Here is a 22,321-nt window from a genome sequence, read left to right as displayed (position 1 = left end):
TCTGGTTGTTTTGTAACTCCTCTCTTCCTTTCTTCTAGACTTCCTTTGAGGTTAAGTGATTTTCTGTGGTAATATGTTTTAATTTATGACTTTTATTTTTAGTGCATTTATTATAGATTTTTGTGCTGTGGATATGATGAAGTTTACAAAATTATCTTATAATAAGTTGTTTTAAAGAGATGAAAATTTATCTTAGATCATAAATAAAAGAATAGAAAGAAAGGCAAAAATCCACAAAAATTTGTACACTTTAACTCCACCTCCCTCATTTTGACTTTTTGCTGTCTCAATTTACATATTTTTATATTGCTTATCCAGGTAATGTAGAATGTCTTTTTTTCCTTTGGGTAAATCCCCAGTAGTGGGATTGCTGGATAAAATGGTAGTTCTACTTTCAGTTCTTTAAGGTTTTCCTCCATACTCCTTTCTATAGAGGTTGTATTAGTTTGCAATCCCACGAACAATGTATGAGTGTTCCTATCTCTCTGCATCCACACCGGCATTTGTTGTTTTAGGACTTTTTGACAAAAACCATTCTCACTGGAGTTAGGTGATATCTCATTGTGGTTTTGATTTGCATTTGCCTAATTCTTAGAGATGTTGAGCATTTTTTTTTTCATATTTTTTTGGCCATTAATTTTCTTTTGAAAATTTCTGTTCATGTCTTCCCTACATTTTAATGGGGTTGTCAGATTTTTTCTTGCTGATTTGCTTGAGTTCTTTGTAGATGCTAATTATCAGCCCTTCATCAGATATATAGCATGCAAATATTTTCTCCCAATCTGTAGGTTGTCTATCTGTTCTAATGATTGTTTCCTTGGTTGTACTGAAGCTTTTTAATTTGATCGGGTCCCATTTATTTATTTTGGTTGTTACTGAAATTGCTTTTGGGGTCTTCTTCATAAATTTTTTGCCTAAGCCAATGACTATAAGTGTTTTTCCAACATTTTCTTCTAGAATTCTTATAGTTTCATACCTTATGTTTCATCTTGTTATCCACTATGAATTGATTTTTGTGAGAGGTGAGTGGTACAGATATTCTATGATCTTCTTATAACTGAATATTGCTATCTTTCCCTAGGTTTGGAATATTCTCTTTATTATTTCTTTGAATAAACTTTCTACCCCAATCTCTCTGTCTTCTCTTTAAGTCAAATAACTCTCAGACTTGCCCCTTTGGGGCTATTTTATAGATATTGTAGGCATGATTCACTCTTTTTTATACTTTTTTCTTTTTTTCTCTTCTGTGTACTTTCAAACAGCCTGTTTTCAAGCTTATTTATTCTTTCTTCTACTTGGTCAGTTCTGCTGTTGAAAGACTCTGATGCATTTCTCAGTTTCTCAATTGAATTTTTCAGTTCCAGGATTTCTGCTTGATTTTTTTAAATTTCAATTTTTTTGTTGTTAAATTTCTGATAGGCTTCTGAATTACTTCTCTGTGTTATATTGAAGTTCATTGAACTTATTCAGAATAGCTATTTTGAATTCTTTGTCTGAAAGGTCATATATCTCCATCACTTTGAGATTAGTCACTGGTACTTTATTTAGTTCATTTGACGAGGTCATGATTTCCTGGATGTTCTTGATGCTTGTGGATGTCCATCAATGTCTGGGCATTGAAGAGTTAGATATCTCTTTTAATATTCACAGTATGAGCTTGTTTGGACCCATCCTTCTTAGGAAGGTTTTCCAGATATTCAAAGAGAATTGAGCATTGTGATATATTTTTTTTGGTCACTACAGCTTTTTCACTGCTGGGAATGCCCCCAATCCAGTAATGCTTTGACTCTTGAAGACCCCGGGTGGTACTATCTTGGTGCACTTGGCAAGGTATGGGAGAATTCCCTATATTACCAGGCCATGCCTCTCACTCTCTTTCCTAACTCCCTGTGCTGGGTTGCTAGAATTGGAGGAAGAGTGGTGGGGTTATTTTCTCATGGCCACTGTTGCAAATACTGAGTTGATCATACCAGAAATTAGCCCAATATCATGCAAATCCCACGGTGATTATTGCCTGGCTACCTCTTATGTTTATTCAAATCCCAAGAGCTCTTTACCCAGCAGGTGGTAAATCCAACCAGGACTGGGTTCTTCCTTTCAGGGCAGTATGCTTCCTTCTGGCCCAGAGTGGGTCTAGAAATGCTAAAACTAAAAACTAAGGCTTGGAATCAGGGCTTCATAATTCTGCTTAGAACTATATTTTACTGTGACTGAGCTGCTACCAAAGTTGCAAAGCAAAGTCTTCTGAATTATCCCATTTTCTTTCCCTAAGCAGAAGAAGATTCTCCCTTAGGTTCACTGCCTGGAATTGGGGAAGGTATGACACAGCCACTGGCTTGGCCATCACTACTGGTGCTCACTGGGTCACATGCATCCCAGACCACTGGCTCCAAGCCAGCAGAGCCACAGAAATTGCCCAAGGACTACACCCTTTGTGGCCAGATTGCCTTGAGTTTAATCCAAGCCTTAGTCTACTTTTTATCAGCTAGTGGTGGTGTTAGCCAGAATTTGGGTTTTGGGGTAGAGGATTTCCCTCTTGCTAGGCTGGTCTAAATACTCTCTCTATGGATACCAGCAAAGCTCTGTCCTGTGCTATGTTCCCTTCTGACAGGGCAGGTCTGAGTTCCAATGCAAAGTCCCACAAGTACTGCTACTCTTCTTCCCCTGGGCCCATCGATTCTCTTTCCACTCACTGTGCTGGTTCAGCACTGTTGGGGGATTGGGAGGGGTACTGTAGGCAATGCAAGATTGTCTTTGCTGCCTTCTTCCATGCCTCCTTCCTTAATGTAATCTTAAAACCAGGTACTGTGATTGCTCACTTGAATTTTGGTTCTTCTGAAAGTGTTTCCTTGTGTGGACAGTTGTTGAACTTGGTGTTTGTGTAGAGGTACAATTGCTGGAGGATTCTAATCAGACATCTTACTCCTCCTCCCTGGCGGTTTTTTTTCTTTCTGCACTTTAGCTATGTCATCCCATTTCTTGTGGCCTGAAAGGTTCTGCTGAGACATCTGCTGCTAGTATATTGGGACTTCTCTTATATATGACTTGACAATTTTTTTTGCTGCTTTTAGAATTCCCTCTTTGTCTTGGACTTCTCACAGATTGATTATAATGTGCTTCAGAGATGATCTTTTTGTGTAGAATCTATTTGGGACTATTGAGCTTCCTAGATCTGAATGTACATATCTCTCCCAAGATTTGGGATGTTTTTGGCTATTTTTTTGTTAAATAAGCTTTTTGTGCCTTTCCTTTCCTTCTGAAAATTACATAATTTAAATATTTGTTTAATAGTTTCCTGTAAGTCCCAAAGGCTTTCTTCATTCTTTTTCTTGCTACTTAATGAATTATTTCAAAATATGTCTTCAAAATCTGAAATTCTTTCTTTTGCTTGATCTAGTCTGCTGCTGTAGCTTTCAATTGTATTTTTTATTTCATTCATTGAATTCTTTAGCTCTAAGATTTCTGTTTGGTTCTTTTATATGGTATCCATTTCTTTGTTGAATTTCTAATTCAGATCATGTATTGTTTTCCTGATTTCACAAATTGTCTTTGTTCTCTTATATCTCACTGTTTTTTCAAAATCATTATTTTAAGTTCCTTTTCTCTCATTTCCTAAATTTTCTTTTCTATAGTGTCAGTTACTGGAGATTTTTTTTCTCACATTCCTACATTGATATATTGATATTGTGCATCTGGTGAAACTGTTGTCATTTGTAATTTTATGAAATACCTTTGTTAGGAAAAGATTTTTTTCCTTCAAATGTATGCTAGAGTGTCAGTTGGGTAGGATGCATTGGCTTTGGTTCTGGGTGGGTTCAGTTGTGTAGTCTCTATGCAGTTGTAATCAATGCCACTGATGGATGTTGGTTCCTATGTGGCCTAGCCTGCAATTGTTTGTGCTGGCAGTGGTGCGGCTTTTCTGGGCCTGGGACACTGGGATGGTTTTCAAACCAAGGAGGTATGTGTAGTGGGTTCACTGTCTTGGGCTCAACTTTCCCTAGGACTTCCTGTACACTGGGGGACAGGGCAACACATGGGCTTGGGCACCTGGTTCATGGCTATTCTGTTGGGCCTAGCCTCCAAGTAGCCAGACTCATGGTGCTGTAGTCATTTGTACAAGTATGGTAGGATGACAGTTGAGTCTTGGGGATGGAGAGATGCAGTGGTTACTAGCACTCAGAGCAGAACAAATTCTAGCTTGGCTTCAGTTTCAAGATGGCCCTGTGTCATATTATCTTGGTTCAAAGCAAGTTGAGAGGGTTCTAGGCTTGGCTTGGCTGCTTCTCTGAAGTAATGAAGCTCTATGAACTCCAGGCAGTTCCATAAACTGGGCTTAGGGCCCAGTTTATGGAACTGAACTGGGCCCTAAGTAGTAAAGACTGCAGCTGTCTATGATGGTAATGGGGGATGCTGGGGGGGATCCTACTTACCTTTGCCCTGCAGAAATAAGACCCTCTTAGTTCAGAGCTGATCCCAACTGGGGAGATGGGGTGCCAGAGGTGGGGCATTTTGCTTCATTCTCTATGCTACCAGTCTGAGTTTTTGTGCTCCATATGGTTTGCTCCAGCCTTGTTGTATTCTACCACCCTCCTCTAGAATCTAGTTGAAATGTAGTTGTTCATTGTTTGCTCCTTTATATGAGGAGATAAGTATTAAGCATCTCTAGGGAGCCATCTTACTGATACCACTCCTAATCTTAATTTTTGATAAGCTTTAGTCACTGAGACCTTATTGCCTCTGCCATCTTCCTGGCATAGCCCTAAGTAGTGAATACCAGTACCCCTTACATGGGTTCTTTTGTTTGCTTAAGCTTCACAGGGAGAAGTTTAGAGAAAACCTGAGCAGTAGCTAAAAGTGTAGAGAGGAGACAAACGATAAAATAATTGGACAGATTTTGTTGTTGGCTCAAATATTTTTTTCTGAGATAAATTTCAAAATTATTTGATTGATGGTTTAGTGTTGCAGGACAATATTTGTTTAGATATAACATAATAGTAAGTTTAATCAATGCATAATAATTTTTAAGTTCCTTCAGTTTATAATGCATAGGATACAAGAAACTTACGTTGAGTGAAAACAGGTGCAATAATCATAGTCACTATTAAAAGGCACAATGCAGAATTTGACCATGAGAAGAAATGACATCATTTTGAGTAAACTTTTGAAGCCATTTGACATTTTCAAGCCAAGAATTCATAAAAGGTCAAAGGATCAAAAATTAATTCTAAATAAAGGTTGGTTTATGCATTTTAAGGCAGGTCAGCTTTATATAACATGTACTGTGATCAGGCGATGCTGCTTGTGCTATGGAATGAAATATTTAAAAATGAAAAATCTTCATGCTTTGTTGATTCAGAACTATTTGCAATGTGTTATCTTTTCCTGTTCTTCCCTATTCCCTGCGTCTTTGCATTGACCTTGAATCTGTAAAGTGGCACCTTACTGAGGTTTGTCTTTCTATTTAGCATTTTTCTCCTTAATCCTACATATCTAAAGTAAACATATTTCCAATTAAAAAATCATGAGGAAGTTGCACTTTTAATCAAGATGTAATAAGACGTAGTGGATTTATACTCTAGCCTAAAACAAAAATAAATGTACAAATATAAAACAATGGTTTTTATTAATAAGATACTAGATATCAGAAAATGCAGTACAGTGATCCCTGAGAGAGAGGAAATGAATAAGGTGAGCCAATTGGCTACCCCATATTAGGGCCTTGAGAGTGTTTTTCAGTTGTGGTGCAGGAAGGAAAACATATGAGAGCACAATGAACACTCTGGGTTGATATTTTAGGGATTCATCCTTTACTAGATATATGGTTTGCATATATATTCTCTCATTTTATAGGTTGCCTTTATACACTGAGAAGATTCTGCTCCTCCTGGAAGCAGAAGCTAGAGTGGCAGAGGCATCACAGGAAATGCATAAGCCAGGGAACATTGGTGAAGGCTGAGGATGATGGAGGATGACTCAAGTGTGCTCATGAAAATGTGTGCCATATGCTGTACATCCAGAAATACATGAGTGGGGGTTTTCAAGAGATTGGGGATTCTGTACTAAATAGGTGAGAAAAGAACAAACAAGATTGAATATGAACATTAATATAGCCTCATTCTTATCCATGTTCATTTGGGAGTGTATGTACATTCATGCTATGTAAAAATCAAGTGAGAATAAAAGATTTAGTGCTAGCCGAACTTCAGTAGGCACTCACTTTCTTTATTTCTTGCTCTCTTGTACACATATAAGAGCATAGCATAAAAGGTATTAAAGGGGATAGAAAATCACATCAAAAAGTGTGCTCACTTTTAAAATAGACAGACATAATTTATCATATAAATTTCATGAAGAAAAAGTCTTCTAATAAAGTTTGGTATTTATTTCTGAATTCCTTCATAATTCATAATAAAAGTCTTATAAAAATGTTATAATGTGTAAAAATATTTATTACTTTAAAATGTGAATAAGAATATTCTATTCTTTAACCTCTCTTCCCAAATGGGCTGTTTTGAAACAGTCTAGAACACAATGGTTTGTAGTCTGTTTTCCACAGAACCTTGGGGCTCTCCTTAAAATCGATCAAGGATATGAAGTTGTTGAGGGGTGGAGGGTAATGATCCCTTCCCACTTTTTCTGTTTTAGGTATTGTTATTCCAAGTAAGATTTCATTTGAAAAAATGATTATGCTACTGGAAAAAATAAAGAGAACAAAAGGAGGAGAAATAAAAGCCACTATTATAACAGAAATATCATTAATTAATAACCAAGAGGCATGGGATATAATATAGCTATGTGCTTTTGAGCAAATTATTTACTTTTCGAATTCTGGCCTGCAAAGATTAAGAGTAATATAGCTTAACACCCATTAAATGACCCTAGAAGGGGTCAATAGGTGATGTTGGTTAAACTTAAAAAAAGATTGCCTGAATAGCAATACCTTAGATATGTTCAAATGATCATGATTAAAACATTTCCTTTTAGATCAAATGTTTGTTTTTAAAATTATATTAATATCACTACCTTGCCTATCAATAAAATTATCATTTATTCATGTATTATTTTATTTAATTGAATCTTATCAACAATCTTATGATTTCATATGTTCTCCATTTTACTAATGAAGGACAATCTCTGAAATGTTCAAAACTTGACAAAATGCATAGTTCTTCAGGACTCAATGGCCTTAAAGTGCTTCCTTTCTACCCTACAGGAAGCCTTTTAGTATAGCATTGGGCCATAGTGGAGCTTATTTGTGGAATCAATGCCTGAGTGTCAGGGATACTTTTAGTTTCTGTTATTTAATGAATCAGTGTTGACTGGAGTCATAGTCTTAGTAAGAATATATATATTGAGGGAGGGTTCAAGATGGCTGAATAGAAGCATTTTATGCCTATCTCCTCCACTTAAAAGAACCAGAGTAGTGTATAGACAGTCACACTTTGAGTACATTATCTGGGAGAGAATGCTGTAATTCAACAGAGAAGTGACAAGGGAAACCAAGAATAGGGAAGGAGGAAGAACGGCAGCCTTTTATGAAACATAAAAGAAGAACTAATAGCAATCCTCTTGACATTATTATAAAAAACAGAAGAAGAGGAAATCCTCCCTAACTCATTCTATGAGGCCAGCATCACCCTGTTACCAAATCCATACAAGGATATAACAGAAAAAGAAAACTATAGGCCAATATCCCTGAAAAACATAGATGGAAAAATCCTCGATGAAATACTAACAGACAAAATCCAACAGTAAATCAAAAAGACAGTACACTATGATCCAGTGGGATTTATACCAGGGATTCATGGATGGTTCAATGTATACAAATCAATAAACATGATACATCACATTGACAGAATGAAGGACAAAAACAATATGATCATCTCATTGCCCATGGAAAAACCATTTGATAAAATTCAACATCTCCTTATTATAAAAACTCTCAACAAACTAGGCATAGAAGGAACATAGCTCAAAATAATAAAAACCATATACAAAAGACACACAGCTAATATCATACTGACTGGGGAAAAGTTGGAAGCCTTTCCTCTAAGAACTAGAACAAGACAGGGAGATGCACTTCCACCATTCCTATTAAACATAATACTGGAAGTCCTACATAGAGCAATCAGGCAAGAGAAAGAAATAAAAAGCATCCAAATTGGAAAAGAGGAAGTGATATTGTCTCTCTTTATGGATGACGTGATCTTATATCTAGAAAAACCTGCAGATTCCACCAGAAATCTTATAGATTCCATAAATCAATGCAATAAAGTTTCAGGATATAAAAATCAGTATTGTTTCTATACACCAATAATAATCTCGCTGAGAAAGAAATCAAGAGCAATCTCTTTGTACAAATAAAATATCTAGGAATAAATGTAACCAAGGAGGTGAATTATTTCTACAGGAAAAACTACAAAACAAGAACTTGAAGTGACACAAACAAATGGAAAAACATCCAGTGCTCAAAGATCAGAAGACTTAATATCATTAAAATGAACATATTGCCCAAAGCAATCTACAAATTCAATGTAATATCTATTAAAATATCAACATAATTTCTCACAAAATTAGAATAAGCAATCCTAAACTTCATATGGAACCAAAAAAGAGCTCAAATAGTCAAAGCAAAGCTGGAGATAGCAGATTATTTGACTTCAAAGTATATTACAAGGCTATAATAACTAAAACAGTATTGGCTTGGTGTAAAAGTAAATAGATCAATAAAACAGAATATAGAACCCAGAAATAAAACCACATATTTACAGCCAACTGATCTTCAACAAAACTAATAGGAAATTATATTGGGGAAAGGACACCCTTTCAACAAATAGTTCTGGGAAAATTGAAAAGCCACATGGAGAAGAGCAAAAATGAGAACTCTATGTCTCAACATATACAACAATCAACAGAAACTAGATTAAAGACTTAAACATAAAACCTGAAATATAAAAATATGTGAAGAAAACCTAAGAAAAACTCTCTTGGGCATTGGTCTAACCAAAGGGTTTATAACTAAGACCTCAAAAGCACAGCCAGCAAATACCAAAAATAGACAAATAAGACTTAATTAAACTAAAAAACTTCTATACAGCAAAAAGAAATAACAATAATCAACAGAGTGAGGAGACAGCCTGTTGACTGGGAGGAAATATTTTTAAACTATTGTTGTGACATGGGAATAATATCCATAATACATAACGAACTCAAACAATTACACAAGAAAAAAAATAATCTCATCAAAAAGGGGCAAAGGACATGAGTAGAAATTTCTCAAAGAACACATACAAATGGATAACAGGTGTGTGAAGTAATACTCAACATCACCGATCATCATCAAAGAAATGCAAATTAAAACCATAATGACATCTTACCCCAGTCAGAATGACTATTATTATAAAGACAAAGCATGACAGGTATCGGCAAGAATGTGGAGAAAAGGGAACTCTTACATATACTGTTGGCAGGCATGAAAACTAGTATAGCCACTGTGGAAAACCATACAGAGATTTCTCAATAAACTAAAAATAGAACTACCATTTGTTCCAGCAATCCCACTCCTGGGTATTTACCCAAAGAAAAAGAAATCAATATATCAAAGGGATACCTACACTCACATACTTATTATAGCTCTATTCACAACAGCAAAAATATGAAAAACCTGTGTCTGTCAAGGGATAAATGGATAAAGAAAGTGTGGCATATATACACAGTGGAATACTACTCATCCATAAAAAAAGAATTAAATCATGTCCTTTGCAAGCAACATGGGTGGAGATAGAGGTCATTATTGTAAGTGAAATAAGCCAGGAACAAAAGAGAAATATTGCATGTTTTTACTTATATGTGGGAGCAAAAATATTTGATCACAAGGAGGTACAAAGTGGAAAGATAGATAACAGAACCTGGGAACAGTGATTAGGAAAAGGGCGAGGATGAGAAGTGTGTTAAAGTGTACAAACAAACACACAGATAAAAGGAATAACTTCAGTGTTTGATAGCAGAGTAAGGTGACTATATTTAACAACAATGTATTATAATTGGGTTATGGACACCCTAAATACTCTGACTTGATCACTATGCATTACATACATACAACAAAATTTCACATATACCCTGTAAATTTTTATAAAAAAAAAAAAAAGGAACATACACATGGTGACCATATGATGAAGATTTTCTTGATCAGCATCAATTGCAAGTGTTTTTCCCCAGCTTTATTAAAGTATAATTGAGAAATAAAAATTGCATATATTTACAACGTACATGATGTTTTTATGTACATACACATTGTGAAATGATTAAATCTAACTAACATATCCATTATCTCACATTTTTTTGTGTGATGAGAATATTTAAGATCTCCCTAGCAATTTTCAGGTATACAATTCATTATTATGAACTATAGTCACCATGCTGGGAAAATGAGTTTTAAAACTCATTCATCCGGTCTAACAGAGACTTTGTACCCTTTAACCCCATCCCCACCATCACTTCCCACCCTTGCAGTACTTGGCAACCACCATTCTACTTTCTGTTTCTATAAATTTAACATTTTTACATTGCACAGATAAGTGAGATCATGAATTGCAAGTATTTCCCCCCTTTTGTTCACTGAAGTCAGCACTTCATTAAATATAACTTATTCAACTAGGTAAGCAGCAGAGCCAAGATTCAAACCCCTTTTAGGTTCAGTCTAACAGCCATGTTATTTCTGCATTCCAGAACTTTCCCATCTAGTGAATTTAAACGCACCCTACAATTAAGACTTCAATTTCAAAATGGTAATACAGTTATAAAAATCTATCTAAAAAAATCTCTGAAGACATTGAGCTTCTTCCTCTTTCCCTTTCAGCACTTGATTCATTTAATTGCTGCACCACTAATCCTAACAGAGATCTTGTGTCTGTCTGAATAGTTAAAAAAAATCCAGTTTCTATATTAACCCGCTTTCTAAATTGTAGTGTCTGCATTAATGAGGTATATTTATATGTACACAAAGAGTTATGTAAAATACTATGCATCAATAAAATACATTTATATAGTTTATTAGGTTTCCCTATTCTTGCGTTATTTAATGGTTATTGGGTAAACTACTTTAAATGATGACTTTAATTACTGACAATTTGAAACAATGGGAAGATGAATACCTCTATTTGAAACATAGCTCAAAGTTATAACATTTAGTCAATAACACTGTTTAATGATTGTTACTTTAATTTTACTTCCAAGGCGGAAAGCTACTTTTTTCTTGATTGTTAATTTAATATTACAGCTGGGCCTAAACTATCACAGATCTCTTGAGCCTAAATATTTAATATTTTAGGCTGGTTAAAATGCAAAATGGCTGAACCACAGACTGCCAGCCTAGGGCTGCAGCTTGGATTTTCTTTCTTTCCTTTTCCCCTATATATCAAAAATCACAGCACGGGCCTGTTAACATTGGTGCTTACTGGCTATGGAATTTCTGTTTTATAGGGAGGGAAAAGCTCTGCACATCAATAGGTGCATGGCATAAAAGATTGTTATAAATAAACATTTTATAATTGGGTTGTATTAGATAATATCCAAAACTGATATAGGAGAAATTAGGGTTCAGGCTTTTCCTCTCAAAATTCAGAATTCTATTAGTTAGTAGTGCTAATAAAATTTCTTTTAGTTATTAGAATTCAAAACAAGTATAAATTTATATCATTATGGTAGCTTTCTTCCAAAGAGCCTAAGGCTAAAAAGCAATATATAGATTATTAAATGTATTAAATATTTTGGGGGAGATAGTTTTGCATAAAAGTTAAAAAGTTTCAATTCTTTTTTCAGACTGCCTGAGTTTGAATTCAGGTATCAGGACCAAACAATCTTGATGGTGGATTAATTACAGTGCATATAGATGTCGTCTCACCCTTCATCCCCTCTCCTCCCTCCTTCCTCCCACTTGTCCCCCTTCCTTTATAAAGAGACACTCTACTGCAAGTCACAGTGGAGTTCGTGTAGCATTACAGTGAACATCCAATTTCTAATTCTAGTTCTGCATCCCGACCCGCTGCATGAATCTGGCTTCTGCAATCTGGCAAAATAAGGGATCTATCTAGATCAGTAAATGTTTATTTTCTTTCAGACTCCATGAGGATAAATTCAACACGGCTTTTCTCTGTTCACTCTGAACCTGTGCTACAGCTATCCCCTTAAACAGACTCTGTGAATATTGCTCACGTGTGATATAGTTTGGTGGTTTGTCCTTTCCAAATCTCATGTTGAAACAGATCTCCAATGATGGAGGTAGGGCTGAATGGGAGGTTTTGGGACATGGGGGTGGATCCCTCATGAATAGCTTGGTGCCTTCCCTGTGGTAAGGGGTGAGTTCTTGCTCTATTAGTTCATGCAAGAGCTGGTTGTTTAAAGAGTATGGCATCTCCCCCTCTCTCTCTTGCTCCTGCACTCACCATGTGACATGCCTGTTCCCCCTTTGCCTTACCCTTCCACCTTGACTGGAAGCTCCCTAAAGCCCTCAAAAGAGCAGATGCTGCTGCCATGCTGCTTGTACAGCCTGCAGAACCATGAGCCAAATAACCCTCTTTTCTTTATAAATTACCTAGCCCCAGGTATTTCCTTTACAGCAATGCAAAACTGACTAAGACACCTGTATTTACACTGAATCCTCACTTTCATTTTATTTGAGAATGAATGGCAAGGAATCGCATTGATTTATAATTTGGGAGTGAACTAAACTCTTTCAGTTGTAGAAAATTTTATAATTTAGATTCCATTAAATTTAATATACATTAAGTTTTAAATTTGAGGATGGAGTATACTCTCTTCTAGTGCTAAAAAAAAAATGTAATTTAATTACATGCATTCTCATCCTAGGTCCGGACAAAATTTCTAATTCTGATACTATCTCTATATGCATACATATATATGCACACATATATATGTATGCATATATATTTATCAATATCAACAGCAATATATTTACTCTTCTTTGTTTTCCATTCTGTGATTGAGTTTTACTGAAAGTCTCTAGCTGTTGGGCCTCCTATTTTTTTAGTTTCATCTCTTTGAGCTTTATTTCTTCTACCTTTTGTAAATAAAACACGATCCTTAAGAATGAAGTATTATTAACGTTATGTTATTAGACTGAAGGCAATGCAATATTTCAGAGGCATGTCTTATAGTGAATGAAATATAGCCACACAGAAATGTCCACAAAGCAAACCCATAAATAGAAACATGTAGTCATACTGACGAGAGAATGCTGAGCAGGAATTCTAGGTGCTATATTTTGTGGTTTTGTTTTCCCTTTTGCCACTAACCTGGGATAAATGATTTAATGCTGTGTCTCAATTTTCCATTTGTGGAGGAAAACCAATATCAAACCTGTATACATTGCAAGATGAGAGTTTGCGCTGTACAACTTTGGCATTGGTAAATCATATTCTTAGTAAACCTGAAAAATCTGAATCTTTAAACAGTTAAACTGGGGGATAATCATTTACCTTATTCAAGAGATATATCATTCATTTGTTCAACCTCACACTAGGAATGTCAGTGGATACATATATGAAAAAAAATATTGTGGACAAGTATAGGAGACAAAAGGGAAACCTAAATATGCTACATAAAAAAGCAGAAGGTGATGTGTACTTCAATACTGGTACCAAGTTCTAGAGGAATTGAGAGAGGGAAGGCTAAGCAATAATTTTACTATTTCAATGACACTATTACCAGAGTAGTCTAAATTGGCAAATTAAAGGATGAATCACTATATATAAAAAAAACCCTGCAAAAAATTAGATAATATTGTACTTTCCTGAAGATACTCCTTGAGATTATGTGGGTTACATGTTGGGTGGTCATATATTTTGTCTTCCAAAATAGGGCCACTTTTGAGAGTGAAAGGAAGTATATTAATTACTCTGGATAATGGGTGTAAACTAGGACTATCTTGGGCAATATATATATACACACATATTATACATACATACACACACACACAAACAGAAACATGAGAAGATGAATCAGGAAATAGATCTCTTATTTCCTCACAGAGCATCTTGAGTCAGTTCTCCATGTCCCAATTTCCCATGTGGAAACTCAGTGAGAGCCAGATCTGCCTGCACAGGTAGCATAACAGGAACATCACATTGTGACATTCAGAGCTTACATAGAGCAGCTGGCATTCCTGCCCATCCTCTTTTCTGGGGAGTGAAAGATAGAGACAGAGATGGAGAGAGAGATAGAGACAGAGACAGAAATAGATAGAGATCGAGGCAGAGATAGGGATACCTTTGCTCTGGAATGTAAACCAATCCTCTCTGGGGAGCAGAGGGGGAGGTGTCTACTTAATGACCTTTACCACGGTGGAATATAACCATTTGGCTCCAGGGAGATAAATTGCTATAGCTCTCTAGAAGTCTCTATCCTTAGGGCTGCTATTCAATTATCTTTTAACCCAGCCGCCAGGACTCTTTGCTCAGAAGCACAAAAACCATCCATGGAACACTGTCTACTAACAATGGCATCAACCTAGTTGAATATCACTGGTGTGCATGACTGTCTTTTCAAAACCAAAGACAATTAAGGTTTAGTTTTTGATTTTCAGTGTTACCTAATACTTTCCTAGACTTCTAAGATAGCCTGTTTGGGGCCAAATGTATGTGTTCATATTTGAATTGCACATCTAGAGTGAATCCAGTTCAATTTCCTACAACCTTCTGAGATGAGAAATATAGGCATTAAGTCTGTTTTTCTGGTAGTAAACTACAGAAATCTGACTTGAGCTAGCTTAAGCCAAAACATAAAATTTGTCATAAGGCCACTGGGTATCTCAGAAAACCCAAGGGGAAAACAAAGCTGAAATGAAGGATTCTGAGTCTCTGTATTTTTTCTTAGTTCTCTCTGTGCCTCTGCCTCATTCTTCTCTCTCATTGAAGATAAGCTCTCTCTGTCTCTGTCCATAAAGTCTAATATATAAACTACAGGGTACTTTTGTTTCAAAGTCCTAACACAGCTCTTAATGGATATTTTACACATCACTTTGTCTTAGGCTTTTGGTTGCCAGAAACAGGGACTAAATCAAATTACCTTGAGCCACTCATGCAATAACAAGGGAGAACCTGTGGAGCTTAAAAAAGGAAGTCATGGGTTTCCAAATAGACCAAATCTAATACTGAGTTACATGCTGGAAGTAGGTTAACTTTTGCCACTAGGAAGTTAGATTTTGTTCATCTTTTGCCTTTAACATGATTCAGAAACTTACTCTGCTCCTACAGCTGCTACGGGAGCTACCCAGCAATAGCTACCTCACCACCAGGCAGTCTTTCTGAAAATATTCTCACCTGAGCACCTTGGCCTCACTTTACATGGTTTCCAGTTTTTGTCCTGTGAAGAACTAATCAAGTCTCCTTTCAGTGCCACCTTTAGAATATCTATATGGATGGAACTCAAAGGCAGCCATCAGACTTGAAGAGGAACCTTAAAATAGTGTTTTCATTATTAATAAAATTACCTATTTTAAGAAATCAAGATGGGAAGTAATAAAGATTATGGAGTAGGAGTGAGTCTCTTTCCCACGCTAATGTCAGGGCTAGAAATGTACACATTTCCAACAGAGAAAATCTTATTGGAATAGAAAGTGGCTGTCATCTCCATTTGAGCAGAGCTTTTGCACTGCCCCAAAGTCATGTGCCCTCTCTGGACTAATCAGGAGTATCCAGCAAGGTATGGTCACATGGCATAGCTCAGAAACACCTCCCTAGAAGGAGCTGCCAACGCCTCACTTCCTAAGGCTCCTGTACCAGCACCATTAGTGTTCCTCCAATTAAAGCTGAGGGAAGCTGATTTGCAAGAGCACCAAGCCATGGACTAGAGTCCTGCCTCTATGGTGCAAAGAGTCAGCTACTTCAGCAAGTTTTTTCCTGTCTCTGATTCTCAGCTTTCTTGCCTTTAAAATGAGGATATTGAGACTATAGTGAAGATCAAATGAGACAGTGGATAGAAAAGAATTTTGTGATCAGTAAAGCTGTGTGATAATAAGGGGTTAACGTTTATAACATTATAAAACTTTTAAAAGACTTGGGTGAGACTAATAATTAAATAGCCAACACTTCCCAAATGCTTCTGCTCTAAAAACTTTGTGCATATTATTTAAATTAATTGTTATAATTTCTCTAGGTACACAATATTATTGTTTCTATTTTCAGATGACAAATCCAATGTGCACAGAGGTTAAGCAATTTGCCCAAGGTCATACAAGCAGTAAGTCAAGTTAGGATTTAAACCCAGATGGTCTGGCTCAAAAGCCAGTAATCTGTTCTACCTGTCTCCAAGACTGTAATAAAATTTCACGGTAACAAAAAGTATAAATTCATCCACTGAATGGAAAATTAGCCTTCTGCACTGCCCTAAGGAACTAGTGATAACCTTAAGAACCTAAAGAGTTCTTATATGAGAAAAACCTCTACTTTATACACAGCTGATCTAGCCAAAGTTTTATCATTTGCTGGTTTAAAAAGATTATCTTCATTTATTTTACTTTTATTTTCACATTTAGATCAAGAGGTTCTCCTTAATCTCTCAGAAATACCCATAGGTGTTTGTAAACTTTGTTGGTTGTATTCCTGGATTAAAGAGGTGCTAGGCCAGCAAATTAAATCCTTTGATCATTTGTAAAGAAAATAGCTTTATAATTATCAACTTTTTATTAAAAAGTTCAGTTCCTTTAAACCATGAGGGATCAAATGCCAAAGTAAACATTGATTTTTCTGAATTCCAGTTTTCTAATTTCCCTAGTTAATATCTTGATGCATACATATAGATTTTCTGAAAATAACATAGAAAAATTCTATTGCCCCAAACTGATTCTGTTATAAATATGCAGCTTTTTATAATGGAAAGATTAGGTGGGCAATTATTTTTTTATTTGTACTCTCACTTATTTTAGCTTTAAAAAATTAACATGCATTTTATGTTAATAAATAGTTATTTTTAAATTAAAGCATCTAAATATTTTACATGGTTCTTACTGACCCTGAACATATGGTTCAAAAGTGGGAAGAAGACCTAGACATATATAATTAACTTGTATTATCATTATTTTAATAGCCAACAATCACCACATATGTTTACTCTGTTTTTGGTACTATTTTAAATGCTTTTTATGTGTAATTCATTTAATCTGCATAGCTCTACGTCATTGGTGTGGCAGAGATTACTGGGTTTCCCTCTACTTTTTACTCTCCCCTTTTTCCATAGTATTAGGTTTTTTAACAACTCACATGGCATTCCTTGAAACTAGATGTGGCCAATGACTGATTCTAGCAAATGGGATATAAGTGGAAGTGATATGGGGAACTTCTGGATCATACCTTTAAAGGAAATGAGGCCACATTTCCCTTTATCTTATCCTCTCCTCATGGCTACAATGCCGACATCATGGTTGGAGCTGGAGTAATCATTGTGGTCCATGAGATGGAAGCCATCTTTTGAGAGTGCAGAAGAATAAGACACAAAGAGCCCAATCCCCAGAATCATGGTGTCATCTTCTCACCCCCAGATTCCTCCATCAGAGAGAAGCAAATGTCTATGTCATTTAAATGACTGTTATTTATGCTCATTATTGTACCTACCCTAACTAATGCAGTTGGTATCATCATCATTCTCACTGTAAAGTTGGATGAACTGAGACACAAAGAAGTTAAGTGATGAAATGGCAGAGCCAGGATTTGAAACAGAGCATCTGTCTCCAGAATCTACCCTTTTAACCACAGCCCTCTACTGTCTCTGATAAGGTACCATATATATGTGTTCTTTGTTAATTTTTTTTTTTTTTTTTTTGAGACAGAGTCTGGCTTTGTTGCCCGGGCTAGAGTGAGTGCCGTGGCGTCAGCCTAGCTCACAGCAACCTCAAACTCCTGGGCTAAAGCAATCCTGCTGCCTCAGCCTCCCAAGTAGCTGGGACTACAGGCATGTGCCACCATGCCCGGCTAATTTTTTCTATATATATTAGTTGTCCAATTAATTTCTTTCTATTTATAGTAGAGACGGGGTCTCGCTCTTGTTCAGGTTGGTTTTGAACTCCTGACCTCAAGCAATCCGCCCGCCTCGGCCTCCCAGAGTGCTAGGATTACAGGCGTGAGCCACTGTGCCTGGCCCTTTGTTAATTTTAATACATGATTTTCTGCCATTTGTGACTTAGGGATGATAAGTCAGGAAGTTTTTCTTTGCTATTTTGGAGCAGGTAAGGAATCTGATTGAAATTAATCTGGATATGGCTAGATCCAAGCAGGAGAGAAGGATGAGGCTGACAATGGAAACCAGGGAAAGGGTAGCCCAAGCAATGGTATGCAAAAGATTGGAATGAGGAGATAATGAAATAGAGAAGGGAATGTGATTAAAGAGGTTCAATTCTTGCATAGCTGATGTGGTGAGCAAATTAAAGTGTGCAATAAAGAGCAAGAAGACAAGATACATGTTTTCATATCAGTGATGACTCTGGACCCATGTCAGGTGTAATCAAGGTTGCCTGACATCTTCAAGTTGGTTCAATTAGCTGCAAGTTTCATAGGATGATGAAGAGCATCTTCTCTGCAGTCTCAAGGAACATATCATGCTCTGAAAACTTGAGATTCAGTGTGAGTCTGTCCACAGTAGGTCTTCTCGGCTGCCTGGAAACCACCAGAACAGCATTTCCTGCAGAGCATTGAAAGTTACTGTTCTATTACCCTGCCTATCCTGGTTTCCTCTGTCTGTTTTTTGGCAGCAAGAGCAAGATAAACTTTGGGATTAGAAAAGTATTGTGCCTAAAATTAGAAGATTCTGAATCCATCACAAAAGGGCCCCTTACTTTCCATATAGGTTGACCTAAATTTCATTTCAGAACACAAGTGTTTCTTCTCACCACATGATTTTCGAGCATGTTTCTTCACTCCTCTGTGTTTTATTTTTCTTAGGTGTGAACAAAGGACTTGAACTAAGTGAGTGCTGAGGTCATTCACAGGAATTGCCTCCCATGGTTTGCTCTTTTCCATAGCTTTGAATTACCAAAGCACTGAAGAAGTCATAAGTCATAGACCATGAATTTTCTTGAATATTTAATACTTCCTTACTCTTCACTGCACCAGTTACTTACATAATAAGAAGTTTCATGCATTCATGCCTTTGTCTAAGAACCCATGAAAGAGGAAATGTCTCATTAGGAAGGGTGACTTGTATTTGCTTGCACTGTGACTAAGGCAAAAAGACAATACCATCTTTAGGAAAGTGAAATTGTTCCAGAGAGAACAAAAAGAAGATGCATCTAGGCTCCACATTTCTGCCATCCAAGTTCACTCACTTACTGAAAGAAAATTTTCTAACTTGTATCGTCATCAACATTGCTCTAAGAAAGAAGTGGTAATAACCCTCATTGACACAGAATGCAATACAATTCAGAATATGCTTGATGCAAAGCATCATCAAGTTGATAGTGCTTTATGCTTGGTAGAGTGCTCTCACCATGCAAGGCCCCCTGCCCAATGTGGGTGAGACACAATGAATAAAATATGATCCCTGCTCAGAGGGACCTATAATCCAGGGTAGAAAATAGACACATGCATAAATAATTCAACTCAAGACAGACCTGATATATGCTTTATTAAAGGTACATAGAAAAAGCTAGAACAGCAGAGAGGAGGAGATTATGTCCCAAAGGATTGTACATGAAAGTTTCTTGAAAAAAGTGAGAATTTGTCAAGGCTATTGCTATTAGCAAGCATAATTAATCACCTACTTTACCTATTTCTTTTATTTCTTTTAATTTTCACAATAACCCAAATGAAGAAGTAGAACATGAACAAAAAATTGGAAAATGCAGACAATGTATTATCTTATGGGGGTGTGTAGAAGGAGTTGATGCTGCTATTTCCCTGGAGCAAACCACATAGAGTTGCCTATGTAAGCAGCATCTAGATTTTAGATTACTGCCTGTAATTGGTAGTGTGCCCTATGGCTTTTGACTTGGGACACTTAAAGCTAATTTTATGCATGCCTCAAAGTCTATATTTTAAGTCTGACTGCACCTAAAATGGGTTACTAAGTGAATGAGTAAGAAGGTAGGCATAGAGAGAAAGGAAAGGTTATGAGAGGTACTCATTTCAATCATAAGATTAATATACAGTCTCTCCTTGGTATCTGTGGGAATGTAGTCCAGGATCCACCACGGATATCAAAGTCCATAGATGCTCAAGTCCCTATATAACAAACATCGTGTGGTATTTGCGTATAACCTATGCACATCTTCCCCTACACTTTAAATCATCTCTAGATTACTTATAATATCTAATGCAATGTAAATAGTTGCTATGCTGGATTGTTTAGGGAATAATGATAAGAAAAAAGTCTGTACATTTTCAGGATTGATCCAACCATTCATTGTTTTTTCACTTTTGAATATTTTTTATCCACAGTTGGTCGAATCCATGGATGTGAAACCCACAGATACAGTAGGCCAATTGCACTTTTGGACTTGAATGTGGACATAGAGGCAGGATGGAACAAAAAAGGATGTTTTTAAAGCTGCAAGGCTAAGGAATGAACATACAAGATGAAACGAAGAATCCTCAGATAATGCCAATGGTGATTTCTCCTTCCACTAGTGATTTCTCCAGCCTTTCTCCATTGCATGACACTCTGACAGGGAAAATTGATAACCTTGAAATGTTAAGGTAAACAAAGACTTCAAAGGCATGGGGAGGCCTGAATACCACATTCCTAGATGTAGTTTTCAAATGTACAAACATACTGGGTGTTTTTACTTCTCCTCCCACTTGTATAGCTGATCTGGAAGTTCCTTCTCTTCTATGTCTTTCCCAGTTGGATACTGCAGGGCAAGAGTAACCATGTCTAATAATATTGTCCCTTAAAAACTGTCTTTTAAAACTGGAAATAACTCTGGTGAAAAAGTTAATGAAGTATATTTCAAAGTTTGTTTCTATTCCAGATAACACTAATAAGTGTAAAATGTTTTTTTAAATTTATGTACAAATAAATGTAGAAAATATTGAGCTAAACCAAATTTAGACAAGTTTTTCCTTTTCTTAAATAATGCTTTTCTCAGGGATTTTTGTAAAGTGTGTTGTGATTCTCCAAGGATAAGAATAGGATATATTCCTTAAACTTATTTTACTACTAAACCTGTTTCTTAATGAACATTTCTTGGGTCTAGTGTTTTGACACACACCTAAGGAAATGTTGACCTAAGATTGCTTATCTGATATATTCATTAACCTTTTAGTTTGGAGTTGTTCCCATATTGCTGGCCAAATTTTTCATAAAAACTTGAATAATTCAGAAGAAATGCACCAAAAACTTACAGTTAGATATACGATATGATTATAATAATGTTTAAAAAACCCCTAAATCTAGATAAAAGAGTAAAAGGAATTATGTCACATTATCAACAGTAGTCATTTCAGTGTAATGAGAATATGTAATTTTCCTTTATTTTTTTCCAAATGCTATTTAAGAATATGTCATTAATAGAAACAGAAAATAAATAAAAAGGAAGAAATAAAACAAAAAGGAAAGGTGACAGAGGAGAGTAAGAGCAAGAGAGTCAGACATAAATTTTGAAGATGTTTTTCTTATATAGGTTCCTTTCATTTCATTTTTTTGTGACTGAATATATTGCAGTTCTCACCTTAATCCTCCAGAGTGCAGATTGAAGGTATCAGCCGACACTGTCGGGTGGTGGAAAGGGCCCGGATCCAGAGACTTAGGGGACTTAGGTGTTAATCCTGGCTTTCCTGCAAAAAGAAAAAAGAATATAAAAAGAAAAAACCCACAAAAAATCATTCAATCATATGTAGTTGTGTGCATGTCTCTGTCTTTCTTCTAGATTATTCACCACAGCTCTGAGATCTTAATAAACAATTTAACCTGAGCCTCAGATAGCTCATTTGCTCAGCAGTCATCTCCTTCATAAAATAATTGTGTAAAATCACCCTGATAAACATATATTCTGATGTTTATGTGAAGTAGCTTTTTAAAATATATTTTTATTATAAAAACAATACATATTCATTGTAAAAAACTTGGAAAACACAGAGAACTAATCAGAAATTCATAAATATCACCCATGACGTTACCACTCAGTGATATCCATGTTGCTTGCACTTCATTTAATCTGTTTTAAAGCAGGGAATCCATCTGCTTTTATTCTACTGTGTTCAATGAACACAGTAGGCAGGTAAGGAGACACTTACTACATGTGTTGAATAGATAGGATAAAAGCATGGTTTCCTTATTGTCTTCTTCAAAACTCTCTTATTTGTGGCTCATGCTG

General features: G+C 36.0%; 1 protein-coding gene across 1 annotated transcript in view; it reads right to left on the bottom strand.

The window, feature by feature from the left end:
* The window catches only part of LOC105863333 (uncharacterized), a 150,866-nt gene extending 128,750 nt beyond the window's left edge, over nt 1-22,116 (bottom strand). Inside the window, exons 1-2 of the mRNA XM_076003578.1 lie at nt 22,113-22,116; nt 21,677-21,782 (exon numbers count right to left, since the gene is read on the bottom strand). Coding sequence (XP_075859693.1) covers nt 21,677-21,782; nt 22,113-22,116 — 110 coding nt within the window. The remainder of the gene's footprint in view (nt 1-21,676; nt 21,783-22,112) is intronic.
* Between the last annotated feature and the right edge of the window lie 205 nt (nt 22,117-22,321).

The sequence above is a fragment of the Microcebus murinus genome, chromosome 5 (assembly GCF_040939455.1).
Source record: "Microcebus murinus isolate Inina chromosome 5, M.murinus_Inina_mat1.0, whole genome shotgun sequence".
In the NCBI taxonomy this organism is placed as follows: Eukaryota; Metazoa; Chordata; class Mammalia; order Primates; family Cheirogaleidae; genus Microcebus; species Microcebus murinus.
The sequence above is the reverse complement of the archived record's forward strand: the minus strand, read 5'-3'. Positions and strand labels throughout refer to the sequence as shown.